General features: G+C 42.3%; 1 protein-coding gene across 2 annotated transcripts in view; it reads left to right on the forward strand.

Annotated features, from left to right (window-relative positions):
- Positions 1 to 14004, forward strand: part of efna1b (ephrin-A1b) — a 28714-nt gene extending 14710 nt beyond the window's left edge. The window contains exons 1-4 of one of the 2 annotated variants that reach the window (XM_046399902.1): positions 2938 to 3226; positions 11877 to 12172; positions 12262 to 12450; positions 12584 to 14004. In XM_046399902.1, coding sequence (XP_046255858.1) covers positions 3129 to 3226; positions 11877 to 12172; positions 12262 to 12450; positions 12584 to 12705 — 705 coding nt within the window. In that variant the 5' untranslated portion in view covers positions 2938 to 3128 and the 3' untranslated portion in view covers positions 12706 to 14004. Of the gene's footprint in view, positions 1 to 2937; positions 3227 to 11876; positions 12173 to 12261; positions 12451 to 12583 lie in introns of those variants that run through there. The other variant, XM_046399901.1, reaches the window with a different exon arrangement.
- The last annotated feature ends 1999 nt before the right edge of the window (positions 14005 to 16003 follow it).

Below are 16003 nucleotides of genomic sequence, written 5' to 3' on the forward strand. Positions count from 1 at the left end.
CCCAAAACTCTTCTACATGTTCCCCACCAATAAAAATTGCATTTGCTATGGCTGAGAGCATCGTCAGGTACAGATAGATCTTTGTGCTCTTTCTGATTTCTTTTATTTAACTGTGCAAGTTACGTAATTGAGGGATTGCCATAGCATGTTGAACAACTTGTGACAGATACCGTGACTCATGAAGTCCCTAGGAAATAAACAAGCCTATTTCCGTTTGCTGGAAGGTTTGTTTGACTGTCAGGTCTTCCCCTGACTTCCTTTAATCCACTTTTCAAACTGTCGAATTTTCCATCATGTCAAACACTTTTTCTGTGACTTTCTTTTTTTGAGCCATCAAAGTTTTTCTGCTTTACTGTCATTCGCACAGGCTTGGTCTTCCTTCTGTGTGTGTTTGTGTGTGTGTTTGTGGCTGCAAGAGGATTAAGTCTCATCGTAAGAGTCATCCGCAGTTTCTACTAGCTGCAACATTGTCATAAGAGCCTGTGGAGAGGACTTAAATGTTTGCGTGCATGCGTGTTCCTTTCTGTGTGCACATGTATGTGTAATGGGAGATCCTAGCCAACTGACTCTTGGCTAGCAGCAGAGAGGAGGTGTGGGTTGTGAATTTCTAAATTTGTGCTTCTGTTTTGCCACACGTTTGGTTATATGTTAGATGAACCCATCGTGAGGAGATCCCATGTGTGAGCAGCGGAAGTCTGCTGGCAACAGGGGACACTCAGTAGTGTTGTGTATGAGCAAGAACTGGGGGATCCTGTTGCTGGAAGTCTGAAGCCTGTGAATCACTGGCTAGTTTTGCAGAAATAGTATTTGCATTTCAGTCATTCCGTAGAGGAAATCAATACACACATTTAAAGCTGGTTGCAATGTCAGTGGGGCTAAATGGAAAAAAAGTCAGGCAGTCCAGGAGGCCTGCACAGGTGAACTTATTCAGATGTTTTGCATATGGAGAATTTTGCACAAACTGGAATTTCTAATTGTGATGTCAGAAATTGTTTCATGATTGAAAAATTGAAATCATACTCCCATTTTTCTTCACCTCCTCGGCCCTCTTCCTCTCATTTTGGGGAACCAACATAGGATGGAAAAGCACCATCAGCCATGATTAAACCCCCTCTGGGTACAGGATTTACAGTTAGTCAGTAAGCATGTGTGTGTGTGAGCGTGTGTCTGCACCCGCACATGTGTGTATGTGGGTTGGTGGATGTGTGGGGTGTGTTTGATCCACTCAGAGTGCCAGGACGTGTGTGTGCTTGCTCAGCCAAGCCCAGGGACAGTCTGCTTGTCTACACATATAAACACACACACACACATAGGTGTACACACAAACTCACACAGCATACACACACAATGCCCCCTCCTGTTTCCCTGCAGCCATAAAGCTCTGAACCAGCTAACCAAGGCTGGGCTCCATCTCTGCCCGAGGGAAGCCCTCGCCGGGGCCACAGTCCTGCAGACACCCTATGGTCTGGACTTTATCCACTCCATCTGTGAGGTTGTTCTCTAAATTCACCTGTCTGGGGAAGCAGCTAAGTGGAGACCGCGAGATTAAACTCGCTGATAAGACGGTAATAATTCTTTATTATCTGACAGAACGTAATCAGAACACCAGCGTGCCTAGACAACAACAGCCTGCAAAAACATAGACCTACACACCATTCTGCAGAAGGTTCTCAAATGACTGAAACGCAACCACTGGGACCACCGGAGCCAACATCTCTTCAGTTTACAATATATTAAACTGTCTTTGTTTTGGAAGCGTTAGTGCAGAAACGGATTCACAGCTCGGCTGTCCACAACAACAAACAGTGCAAAACAAACTACAAGTTGACAAACTGCATTACAACTCATAACAACAGCTCAACACGATGCTATGAATTGCTACATGTGTGTGTCACAAAGCAATGCAACACAGCACAACAACATGTTACAGTGTACACAGCAACACAACAAAACACAATTCCAACAACACAATGAGTGAAGATGAGTGAAGATTTTTATTAAATTATTACATAACATAATCCATTTCTTAGTGGTGGAAATTTATTCAAGTAGTGTACTTCTGAACAGTTTTGAGGTACTTGTAATTTACTTCTTTTTTAACGCTGCCTTATATTTCTACTCCAGTAAATTTCAGAGGGAAACTTTTTACTCTACTGCATTTATTTCAAAGCTATAGTTACTTTTTAGATAAGATATTCAATTAAAATACATAGAATCAAATGACACATTAATATAGAAAGATAATATATCACACGAAAAGCTGATAAAAATTTCGCTCTACCCCAAACAACTACAACAATAACATGATCTGCTAATATATTTTAACTCTGACAGAGGGCTTTCTTCATTATGATACTTAATGATAATATTTCAAGAACATTTTATTGGCAATAGTTCTGCATATTTTAGAGGAAAGGGACTTTTACTTGTAACGAATTACATTAATAATGCAGTTTTACTACATTTACTTTACACTAAGTACATAATCTGAATACTGCTATCACAACCATTTTTTATAATTAGATTCTTAAACATGTCTTGTTGGATGTTATTTATACTCTCATTTTAACTCACTTTTAATTGATTTAATTTTATTTTAAAATCTGATAAAAAAAAAAAAAACTGTTGGCAGCTTTATTTTAATGAACTCTAAATTCTTAAAATCATCACTTGTCCTGCATATTTCTGTTTTTCTTTTTACGCTTTCGCTTTTTGTTGTTTTTTATTCTCTTATTTTATCATCCTAATGTTCCAGTTTGGTTTATACTGGTTTATTGTATTGTTGTATTGTAGGTGTTTTCTGTTTTTCTGGTCGAAAGTGCGGGCAGCTGGAGGGAGTGTCTCTAGTCGCTGTGGTGGGAGGGTCATTCAGATTAATTCACTCCTATTGGCTGGCGGGGCATTGAGGGGGTGGGGCCACGCCTCGACAAAACAGACAAGTCGTGCCTCTGTGTAACATTCAGGAGTTGTAATAGTGTCTGGTGAAGTACTACTCTTTAAACTACAATCATCGTTAAACGAGAAGCGAAAAATCCACGTTTGGCTTTCTTGCGCGTATTTACGCATCTTTGAATTATCTCTTACTAACCGAACTTGGTAGGCTAAGCTTCTTGTGGAGAAAATCAGCTATGGATTTGGTGTGTTTAGTGTTTCTGACGCTGAGCATCGGGGCTTGGTTCGCCTCTGCGGAGAGACACAGCGTCTACTGGAACAGCTCGAACACAAAGTAAGTTCTCATGTGAGCTTTGGTGTGCATTTGTGTGTTTGTGTGTGCGTGCCTGTAGTCCGGGAAGTTGTCAATGTGAATAGCCTACTTGTAATGGGTCAGTCACTCACTGCTCTGATCGTAAGTGTGTGTGTGTGTGTGTACTTCCTGATGTCACCAGAGGCTCTGAGAGGATGCAATTTTCTACTTTCGTGAAATTTCACACACATGTAAACTCATTGCTGCCCGTGTCATCGGGTCCCCGAGGCTGCTCACGCCTCTTTAACTAACCACAACTAAGCTTGTTGTCGTTTTCATTCATGTGACAATGACAGGTTCATGTGACGTTTACTGTCGAGCATGTGTTGTGCACCTTTAAACTCGTTTAACAGGATTGTGATCATTCTGTCAGACTCGCCAGCAGAGATTGTAAACGGGTGCCCAGACAGATGGACAGATTCACCACTATATTTAACCGCAACGCACAGAAGCAGACATACTCTAATAGTAGAAAATAGACTGACAAGCATGAACTTGGCCAGTGAGGCTGTCTGTCTGCAGGGTCTGCACCTGTGCAGTGTATGCCATGGAAAGTCTATAAAGGAGAATGAATCAGTGGGTTAATTTCATGATGAGTTTTATACAGATCCCACTTTAGGGCTCAGATGTGTTATGGTGCTTTTTCATGGGGGTGGGGAGCGGGTGGTGATACTGTTTGTGTGTTAGAGAGAGGCACACTTTGCTGATTATTTTGTTTTGAGGTCAGAAATGTAATGCTATCCGACCACTCAGTGGAATCGATGGGGCTTGACAGACGCGCAATATCGCAGCGCGATTTATTGAGCTTTTAGCGTGGAGCGAGCAATCCCGACGCTTGAGAGACAGTATTATTTTATAACCGAGCTGAAACAGAAGGACAGGTCCCCGCTTCTCTGCTGCCGAGGTAGGTCGATTAAAATCCGCAACAAGGGCGAAAGCCAATATGGCCTTTTTAGTCTTGTCTTGATTACATTACTGGCTCTCTAATTGCCCTTTCAGAATGACAATAGACGAGAGCTAAAAAAAAAAGAGGCTTGCAACAAGGAAAACAATTGTTCTGATAATTGGATAAGGAGTCTAATGGAAAGTCCTGTCGTCATGAGCAGTGCTTGTGTCATGGGTTAGTCCATGTGTGACTCAATGGCCCGGGTTTGACCCACCTGAGTTTTACACCTGAGTCACCACAGACAGAAAGGAAAGGAAACAGAGAAACTTGTGAAACTGGAGGCTTTTTGGTCTGGATAAAGGAGGAAACTGGAGCTTCAAGTTTTAGTTAAAATACGAAACAAAAAGAAAAGCGTATGGGGGTGGTCTAATAGACAGATCTTAGTTCTGCTGTCTCTAATCCGGCCCTGGACTATTTCTGCCATCAAATGGGGGTTGCATAAGCAAAAGAAAAATCATAATATAACACTAATCCCTTCTTGCTCGGCTGCTAAACATAGACCCCAGACACAGACAGACATAAGCTTCATACATCACAACAACACATCACCAAACATGTGGCTATTCTGCTTATGTGTATCATGCTTTTACTGAAGCAGCTTCTCATTCACTGTCTTGTCAAACACACACCAAAGCGGTAAATGTCAGAAAGACAGCAACAGAAATTCGCATCAGGAAGATGATGGCAGCTAAAAGCCAACATGAAGCCATAATCGGCTGACCTCCACATGCCACTCGTATTATGTTTTTTTTTTTTTTTTTTGCCATATTTTACAGTCTAATCTCCATTACTCCTTTATAATCCTTCATTACCAGACAACACACACAGTTTTTTTCTCTTGTCTTGTCTTCTTCCATCATCTCTCTGGTTTCCAGCTTTCACTAAAAGCCCCCCCGAACCGTCCCCAGTGATCAATCAGTCACCTGTTCAGAGGCCTACATTGATCCATCAGCGGGCTTTGACAGCAGAGAGCTGTGGATAATTCATGCTAATTGATTCCTGGACTGATTGTGGGCAGCAGTGATTTGTCTTAGGTGAAGGACAGTGACCAGATGGCAGCAGTCTGCCCATTCATGTAGAGAGTAGACATGTGAAGCAAAGTTAGGTGTGGACGCTTTTCTTTTTGTATGTATGAGTGTATTTGATATTCACCAGCTTGCCAGTACAACTTAATGATTATGGCTTAATCTTGTTATTTCAAGGGAACTAATATGCTGAATGTGTTTGTGTGTGTGTGTACAGTTTTCCTACATGACGGGAGGAAATAGACATGTTTTTCTCAGTCTGGTCCAGTCTTGTTTTACACTACATGTCTCTGCCTGTGACAATTATATGAGTAGCTGTGAGTGTGTGTGTGTGTGTGTGTGTGTATGTGTGTGTTTGTGAGAAGGAGAGAATTTGAACTTGTGCTGCCCTTTGCCAGCTTTTAACGGGAAGCGATTTTGGGGGTTTTTTGTTGACTGAGAGTACGTGATTGTATTTGTGTCTTTGTCTGTGTGTGTGTGCGTGCGCTCCCCAGTGTCAGAGTAAAGTAAGGAGTGGCCGTTACCGTAGGCAGCCTTACCGAGACGTGATAAATGTGTGACTCACACTTACACACACTGGGGGGCAAGAGGGAGGACTTGAATGTTAATATTAGCTACGGCCAGCATTCCACCCCGCTGTTACTATACTCAACTCTGTCAGCTGTGTGTGTGTCTGTCGTTCTGTGTGTGTTGCTCTCACTGTACCTATCTGTTCCTCTCTCCATCTTCACTCCTTTCCCTCTCCTTAGCAGCTGGGTCTCCTCCCAGACTGGCCACTGGCCCCCGACCCCACATCTTTCTCCTCTTCCTCCCTGCTTACAAATTCAAGCACTTTCGAGATCTCTTTTCTGCACAGATGTGGATGCTATTACTTCACATCCCTCCTTTATATCTGCTACCTCTGTGTTATTTGGCTGCTTTCATCCATCCAGAATAGCCTTGGTTTGTTTGCCGTACTCCCTGTATCTGCGCAAATATCGCTATCAGGAGTTTGGTGTAATATAATATTTTGTTTATCTCCATCTGTGTCTGGCTCTGTCTGCCCTAGCTTGTTATTGAGGCAGGCCAGGGCCTGCATTGACAAGTACATGTGGCCTGGAGGATGAGTTAGGGGTGAAGGGGGTTGAAGTCACGACCACCCCCACCCCCACTCCTCCTTCCCCCGTCCTTTAACCTGTACATTTTATACATTTTGTTCCCTCTCTCTGTCTCTCTTTCCTCTCATTATTTACCCCTCCCCAGCCGTGTCTTCCGTCTGGTTGTTTGCTCTAATCTCACCAGAATGAGAACACACACACACACACACTAACATAGATTACAGACGGCTTGTAATCTGACCATCTGACCCATAGACACTAAACCATCAACCTGCTTGCTTCATTCTACATATAAATTTATGCCTCTGTGATCCTGTGATGTAACTTCTGTCTGTTTCATTATGCTATGTCCACTATAATCTGTATTTATGTATTGGGGTAGGTTGGTTATTGTGTAACTGTCACAATACACACATATATACAAGTTTCTTAGTAAACCTGTGTAGTTGTCACAATGGATCCACCATAATCTCACATCGTACATCAGAACAATCAATTACAAGCGCCACAGGATATCTCCATTTATCTTGCTATGAATCTCACCCATTTAATATGGCAAGGCTTTGTGTGTATTCTCTGCTGATATAAATGTCCTCTTACCAAACAGTCTCATAAATGTACACACATACTTTCACACCTCAGATCTCACGGGAGCAGCTGGGGATTTAAGTGACCTCATACATTTTTTTACAAATTAAACTACAGTGTATACCTTATCTGGGTCTCAGGTTTGTTCACCTCCCCAGTCACAGTATCCATGTACCTCTTTTTTTCTCTCTGCTCTTCCTCTCACTTCCTTATCTGTGGTCCAGACTTCCTCCCCTCCCTCTATCAGCCCCCCTCTCTCACAGACCTTCCTCTGTTTTGTGCCCCAGTAGTTTTCCACCAGAGGAGGACAGAGCACCTCGCAGCCCTGGCTCTACTAACACTAGAGAGGCCAGCTTTTTCCTAGCGTTATTGTAGTATGTGTGGGTAAGCATGCGTGTGTGTGTGTATGTGTACACTGCTCATTCATAGCATTTCAGGCATACCTTGGCATTGCTGTCCACTTGTAGCTCACCGTCGCCCTCTAAAGGGCACAGTTAGCATCGAATTTCTGTCAGTTATACTTCTGCTCAAGTGTTACATGTTTTTTCAAATAAGAAAAGCTAAATATTTAAAGTAAAGTCATAGAAGTTACTGAACTTGTTCCCTCTATCTCTGCTTGATAGACAGACACAGGCACACAGATTAACTTCCCTTTACCCCCTCCCCAACATATTAAACCAAGCATGATACCATTTGGCCTTCTTCTATTCACCACAGACAGAATGGGAGGCTACAAAAAAGGGGAGACTGGGTGAAAAGATTTCAGAGGCAGAGAGGAGGAGGAGGAGTTGCAGGGTGAGAGAAGGGTGAGCTGGAGAAAGGGATTTGTGTTGAGAAATTAGCCTGGATGAAGAGCGTTGGTATATTATGTCAGCGTTAAGAGACAGGACAAAATAGAGGATGGGAGGGAGGGGGATGGGCTGATTTTGGGACAATAAAGGAGAGGCAGACGGAGGGAGGAGAGAGGGGACATTGATGGATGACAGGAGGGGAGAAGTTTGGAATTGAATAAGTGAGAAATAGCAGTGTTGACCATTTTAAGAGCTCCTATCTCACAAAGGCAGTCACAGTGTCTTAACTATGCTGTGTACACAAATAAAAGCACAAAGTGCAAAGTAAAGAGTTGAGTGCTGGATTTATAATCCAAGTATGGGGTGAAGAAGGTATTGGTGCAGAGAAGTGGAAGATTTCCCACTGGGTTTTTTTATTGGAAGACAATGAGATGGAGGAAGAATGAGGGTAGATTACAATGGAAGCTAAAATAGAAAGGCCTTTCGGTGTATATTAGATTGGCTGTAATAGAGCATACCACTAGTGAGCAGCTAAACCCATTAGAACCACTGACAGCTCCTTCGCCTGTGTGAAAGGAGGTGTGAATCTGCCATACCACACCAAATTAATAGGGTATTAAGTGTACACCTCAAAGTAAAAGTGTGTGAGAGTGTGACTGGAAATTTGATGAGTGTGCCTTGTGAGAACATAGTAAACCATCCAAACCACAGCCCCCTGTTGTGACATTCCAGTGGGTGCACACTTACTACTGATTACCTGCAGAGCAAATGGTTGGGGGGGGGGGGTGCATCTGTTTAGTGTTTCATCGGTGCTGACTCGCCCCCTGAGTCTGTGTGTGTATGTGTGCGACAAACATCTTCGGTGCTGACTCAGATGGCAGCGTGTGTGAGAAGTTGCAACCCTGAACTCTGACCTATGGACCCGGCTGCCAGTTTGAAACACTCCCAAGAGGGACGGTGAAAGACATCGTTCCTGCGTCAGTTGTTTGATCGAAAACAGTGAGAGCTCAGGGGACAAATGGGAGGCATGGCAGCCGGGTTGTCAGGGAGAAGTGGGAAAAGGAAAGAGAGATGACAGGGCAGAGGAAAAAGACAAGAGGCAGCAGAGCAGTGCAAGGACAATGCCAGGACTTCAAAGCTTAAGTGAGGAGGCCAAGTGTTGAAGACCTCACTGACTGTCATGGCTACCAGTGCTATGGCTTTTTAAAATATTTTATTCCCTTATAACACACATACACGCACCTTGCCTGCTGACGTGAAAGCGAAAGGTAGCTCCGTAGTGAGAAATGACCTTTTTGCGGCAGAAGCGAAGAACGACTACAGCCACCTTCAACCCTCGCTGTTTACCCATACCTCAGTCACACGCAAGGAAACACACTCGTAGTCAAACACACAAGAGGTTTCAGTAGGCCTTGATAAACAGATGTGCTCATGAGCCTGGGGCATGAGATGCCCTGAATAAAGGTCTTCAGAGAATCCCTCTCCCATGAAAACACACACACATCCAGAGACAAATTAACACATGTGATGATGAAGTTGTGTGGAAAGTAGGTCTGCAACAACTAACACACCTGGTTCTCATTCTCACATACAACAACATACAACATTGTTATCACGTTAATGTGACTGACACTCTCCCTAGAACTGTCAGTCAGATGCGAGAGTAGACCCACGGCTTTGATGAGTTAAGCATAAAGTAGAGAAAGCAAGGATGATGGAGGGAAAGGATCTGAGGAAGGTTTTGTGCTGTAAAACTATCATTTTTTTGCATGGTTCAGCAAGCAGCCATGGGCAAGACTTTTCCCAGTTCCTTGACTTGTGGTTGCCTAAAGATAACACAAGCTAAAGGGGGAATAAACACTTATTCAAGTACAAGCAAATCTGGCAAACTCAAATACAGCTATAAAACCACTAAAAACACAGTCATATGAGCACACGTATAACGAACATCCACAGTCAGTCAGTGTAGTGAAAGCTCCACAGGGGGTAAGGTACAGAGGTTGAAGGGGCCCTGTAGCCTTCAGGCATTCTCTCTTTGGGGAGGGAAAGGGTATAATTACACCCCATTCATTCCTCCTCCCCTCCTTTTCTAGAGAACACGTTGGCCCCAGACCCCTAACAGCTTTTAATTAGCCAGACCAACGGGGCGGGGGGTTGGGGGGGATAAAAGGACCGTTTTCTTAAAGGCGTGAGTTGTGAATGAAATTAGCTACAGAATCTGTTTTGTTGGCTTTTGACAAGCCTGCGTTTTCAAGCAGAAGTCGGGTCTGGCCACTAACAAGGACACAGTGTGGCAAAAAAATGTGTCCCTTACAATTAAAACCTAAGCTTTACTTCAGAGGAAGCAGCTAAAAAATCTCCAGTTGTCTTGTTTCTTGTTATTTCAGACCTTCCTCAAAGAAAACAGAGCAGAGAGGAACATTACGAGTAGAGATTATTTAGTCAATTAGGCGGCTACAGGCTCGGTCTTTTTTCCTTTCAGCGAAACACTCGCCCTCGCAAAACACACACAAACAAAGGCGTGCACACCTGCTCGGGAGTGTACACATTCACAAAGAACCTTTTCTGAGAGAGAGGAGTGATTGCAAGTGGAGGGAGGTGATCGGCCTGTTAGCCCTGGATCACAAGTTTAGAGCTGTGCTCAGCTAACAAAGCGTGTTTTGACAGGTAGGTTAGCGCAAACTGATACACACACACACACACAGAGAGAGAGAGGAAGGAGGGGTTAGAGGCCCACGTTTGGAGCCAGTGTGTCTGTGACTTGGCCAGGGGGTCCTAACAGGAGCCACAGCAACAGGAGGGGGGGTCATAGCCACCACATCCCGCCCTTTGATGCTGGGGCACACACACTTACAGCACATATAAACAGTGGCAGACAACACAGGAGCTGTTTTCTTGTCACTTTCACTCTCTACAACACGTCAGATACAAGCAGCTGTTCTGTTTAAGCATAGATTGAGTTTGAGGATTAGAACTTTTTTCCCCTGAAGATGTAATCTGAGTAATGCGCAGATATCGCTCTTTTTCATTTACTGATGTTCGACTGATCATCAGTAAATGACTGATCAGTTGCGACATGTCAGCCAGCCACACATCACATGTTGCAGTGCACCACGACCTCACCTGAATCATGTTTACTGTGAAGGAAAGAAAGTTACAGCAAACTGAAAGTGAAGACACATAAATTATGTTTTCCAATCTCCCCAACAGATCTGTTCCTGCCACAACAGGAGTTTAACAAGTTTTACCATGGTGAAAATCGAACATAACTCCATGAAAACTTTTGTATTCTGACTAAACATCATCACCTCAGACATACAGGTTTTACACTGATTTTTTCACCATTTTTCTTTAGCTACTTCTTCAGGACATCAGGGGGGAAACCAGCATAGGAAGTGGGCAAAGAGGAGACGGGAAGAAGGCTTAAAAGGAGCCATAAAACTAAATGAAGGGTAAAGATGAAAAGAGAGCAGGAGAGGGACAGTCTGACTGTCTCCACCCACTCTGTCTCTCACTTTCATGAAATCAGAGACAAATAGAGAGATACAGACAGAGACAGCAAATTAGTGTGAGATGCTTTGACACAGATAGGCAAACACCCAGAGAGTGGAAAACAGTTTCGATAAAAAGACTTGGCAGGAAAGAGCTGTATAGACAGAGAAGTGGACTAACAGAGAAGGTGAGAAGAGAAACTGAGCTTGAGCTGTCACTTAAAATCTCATCCTCTTGTAAGCAGGTGAGATGTGAATCAAGAGGGGAAAGAACAAGAGGGTGTGTGTGAGTGGGATGGTGGTAAGACCTTAAGAGAGTATAGGCGTGTTTTCTTGTCCATAAACTAAGTGAACAAGTCCGGCCTGATCCGTCTCTTTCTAATTCTGTCATGTGACGGGTTTGCACATGTACACCGAAACACGTCAACACAAACATCCTTGCAGCGAACCTGAATTCCACCCAAGCAGCTGTACCTGTGTGTTAACATGTGCTGTTTGTGTGAGTAAGTGTTTTCTGTTGCTGTGCGTGATTAGACCAAATTATTATTCTTAACACGTATGTTGTATGAGCCAAGCTGCCAGGGCCGGACTGTTGTTCATGTTGTTATTAATGCTACAAAAGAAAACAAAAACATTTGCATGCTGGGTGAGGACATTTGTCATTAACCTCGTCTTTCTTCCTGTCTTTCCGCAGCTTCCTGTGGGACGAGTACACAGTGGAAGTACGTATCAATGACTATCTGGACATCATCTGCCCCCACTACACTCATGGCGAGGTGCCATCGCATGCAGCTGAGCGCTATGTCCTGTACATGGTGGAGAGGGAGGACTACGAGGTGTGCAAACCTCACTCCTTTGATCAGCTCCGCTGGGAGTGCTCACGACCTTTTGCTCCCCACGCTCCTGAGAAATTCTCTGAGAAATTCCAGCGTTTTACTCCCTTCACCCTGGGAAAGGAGTTCAGACAAGGAGAGAGTTATTATTATATCTGTAAGTATTAAGAATAAAACCGGCATTTTTATCAGATTGTTGTGATCTTGACATGGTTTCTCGTATTAAACTCTTTACTTTTTCCACAGCCAAGCCAATGCATCACCATGGCCAGGACTGTCTGAGGCTGAGAGTGGATGTTGTCGGGCATAAAGGCTCTGGAAAGAACCATCTAGACAAATCCAAGGCAGATAATACAAGAAAAAGCATAGATGGAGGAAAAGGGATGTTTCCTGTCACTGGGGGAGCTCACAACCCTTCTAACCGTCTCCCAGCAGGTGAGGATTAAAAAAAAACTAAAATACCATGCGAGATGGTCACAGCAGTCCCATGTCTGAGAGCAGCTCAGCTGGGTGTGTTTACCATGGAGCAATGATGAAATTCAATACTGACTCCCTTTTCTTTCCTCAGATGACCCTGCTGTGATGGAGCCAAATGTTCAGAGGAGCATTGGAAGTTCAGGAGCACAGTTGGTCTCCTTTCCAGTCTTCTTTACCCTGATCCCAGTCTTATTAACTCTGATCCTGCACTGAGGCTGACCGCCATAACAGAGACAATGCTAAACCAATGCTGGTCATTGGGACCATGAACACTCAAGAGATTTTTTTTATACAGATTGTTTTATATGAGCATGGACAGTCCTGTCAGTGTGTTTTTTTGCGTGTTTGTGTGAATGTGGAACGTGGATCGTTCCAAAGAAGAGGACCTCAAAGATCTTTTTTTTCAATTACTTTATAATGAGGATGGAAATTCTCATTTTTGACCATTTAACATGTACACCTTTTCAGTGCTAATGAACAAACTGCAAGCTGTCTGATCAAAACAATTAATGGATTCATATCAACCTGAAACTGACAAAGGGATTATGTTGTGTTATCAAGTTTCCATACTGTTGGTACAGATTGGCATTTTACTCCTCACCTTCAGCTGTTCGTCTCATTTTTCTTCCTCTACATGTAGAGAAAGTGTTAACGCTATGTTTTGAAATGTTGGCGGCTACTGCCAAAGTATAGATAATGTAGGATTTTTGTCATGTTGTTGTGTAGCACTCAGCTCCCTTTTTTATCTCTTCAAGTCCGTCAATGCACCACACGTCACATTCACACTGATACAAAAGCTGACACTTTGATTCAGGTGTTGCTATTTCAGTGAACCGCGACTGGAAGTGTATGATATCACACAAGAAAACAGTCTGTCTTATTCAGGCCAGTGGTTCTCAACCTTTTTTGTTCCTTTTTTGGGGGCTCGTGAGCCATTAAATTGATGCCTTGTGCAACTCCTGCAGATTAAACAGGAAAGAAATCTTTCTTTTTTTCTAAAGATTTTTTCAAGATTTCATATACATTTACAAAACATAATGTATTCTAGAAAAAATGCACCAGAATTCAGATGAATCGTAAAAATAAGTCTGTTTGTTTTTTTTCGTTCAATAAACCCTTGTTACTCTATTAAATATAGCTGAGGGGTTGTGGTCGAAGGTTGGGAGCCACTGATCAACTCAACAGACAGACTAACACCACAGGGGTTTTAGGGAGCTGAGCTTCTTCAGTACTTACGCCTGCTTACTCATATTCACTGCCTTGACAGTATCACGGTACACTGGCTGATGTGCAAACATGATTCCACTTGCACATTATCAAACTGAAGGGACTTCCCAGGAAACATTTACAGTTGTTTGTTTTGTTGTGAAACTTCCTTGTGTCATTTTGTAAATGTTTAAATGTACATTTGTATATAGAGAAAACTATAAGAAACTGTTCAAAGATGTGAAAAATCTTTAGTGAAATAAAAACAATATTGTGATGTAATAAAATGTTTTGCCTGGTTTTTCTCAGCTCTGTTGAAATGTAGTTTTTATACCCTACTTTGGTTCTTGAAAGCCCACTGACGTCACTGAGATTTTGATGGATGACGTTATACTTTGGCAAAGCTATCCATCTTCTGTCCGATGAAATCTCTCCAGCACCCTCCACATTTCCACCTCCACGTCTTTCCCAACCTCTGTTTCTCATCCCGTCTTCTCTGCCCTCTCCATCTTTCATCCCTGGTGACATGACTTGATCTGGCTTAGATTTCACAGGCTGAAAACCAAACACGAGAACCGAGACGGGGACGATGAAGGAGCCAGAGAATGGGGTAGTGCAACGAGAGAGGCCCACGTGCAAACTGACAACTGGGTGCGAAGGTGTCACTCTCGCCTCCTTGCACGCATTACTTCACCCCCTTCTTTTTGGGCATTATTTTAACTACTCTGTACATCCTGTTTGGAGGGAAAGCTGAACATCTGTCTACACAGTGGTATGTTGGAATGAAGAGGAGCACAGTGCGCAAACCTCAGAGCTGACTGAAAACTGCAAAAAGTCACTGTCCCGTGTAAAACCACGCAACAAATACATTCAAAACCAGGACATAAAACTGATTTGTTTGTTTTTCCATAATCACGTCATAGTTTAAATTCACTAAAGATGAGAGAACAGAGCAGAACAGAACAGAGTCTGAGGAATGTTGTTGCAGCCGTTTAATGACACCAAACATGGTAATATGGTAATGTTTCAGCTCAAAATGGAGTTGCACAGCAATGAACAGATGAACAGAGGAAATGCAGTTAGATCGTAAATTTTAAATATACAATTAATAATCCATAAAACCTGCAATGAAGAAGTATCCACACCCTTTATGTATATTTAAGTTGAAGTACTGACTTTAGTAGTAAAACCAAAAATGTATAAGCATTCAAATATCCAGCCACTGTGAAACATGGTGCCCATGAGAGTGCTGATTTACTGATACGTAACAAAAATCCCTACAATCAAAATATGTACAACACAACCTGAATATTCCCAAAACTTGAACTCTCCAGTCTGGAATTTATAGGGATTTTAATGCTTTCAGATCCGTCACAGGATTTCATGCTCTCACAAATGCAGAGTATAAGTTCTTCCAGAGTTAAGAGCATACTATATTCTTCTGCAATGTAGTGGAATGAAAGTATACAACAAAATGAAAAGTTTATTAGTTTCATCAAATCTTTAATGTGTTATAGTGGCCAATAATGAAATAAATGTACTGGTACTTTTGAAATATATATTATGAATATTTCAAATGTCAAAAATATAGATATTGGGCTTTAGAATATATTTGAAAAGACAAAGCAAATGTAAATATCAAGGCTAGACAAGGACTTTCTCTGTATAACCTTTAAAGCAGCATTTTTGAGTCACATAAAGAGAAGGGATTACAATTTAATAACAGAATGTTGAAATTAAAACCTCCACTAAGAAAATGTTCAGCATCTTGATGGAGATGACATTAAACATAACTACAAAAAAAAACAAAAAAATCAAGAGAAAAAAATAAATGTCAAACTGTTGCAAAGTTTTAAAAAGTAAGTAGAAATAAAAATGAGAGAGTGGGGAGAAAGTTATACATAATGAGGGTTTGAGTTGAAGCTGTGTTGCTGAAAGTCTTCTCCAACCCTGTGGCACTCAAACAGCTGACAGGTGGACACAGGTGAGAGGATCCATGGTGGTGATGGAGGCAGGAGAGGTAAGAAGGGGCAATACACGTGAATGAGGAATTTTTAGGTGATTAGTCTTAAATTAACCTGAACTGTCTAAATCAGTAGGCAGCGTTAGATATAGGTTTTAATAGATTTTTTTAATACTCAGCTTGAAATAAGAACCCTCGTTTTAATATTAATAAAATAACTGTTCAGACTCGCTGTCTAGTTGAAAGAATAAAGTTTAAATGAACTGATTTTAACTCCCACTACATGAACTGTTTCAATACAGTGTCCCTCTGACAATCCTCCATCCACCACACTGAAAACAT

Source organism: Scatophagus argus, chromosome 9 (genome assembly GCF_020382885.2).
Source record: "Scatophagus argus isolate fScaArg1 chromosome 9, fScaArg1.pri, whole genome shotgun sequence".
In the NCBI taxonomy this organism is placed as follows: Eukaryota; Metazoa; Chordata; class Actinopteri; family Scatophagidae; genus Scatophagus; species Scatophagus argus.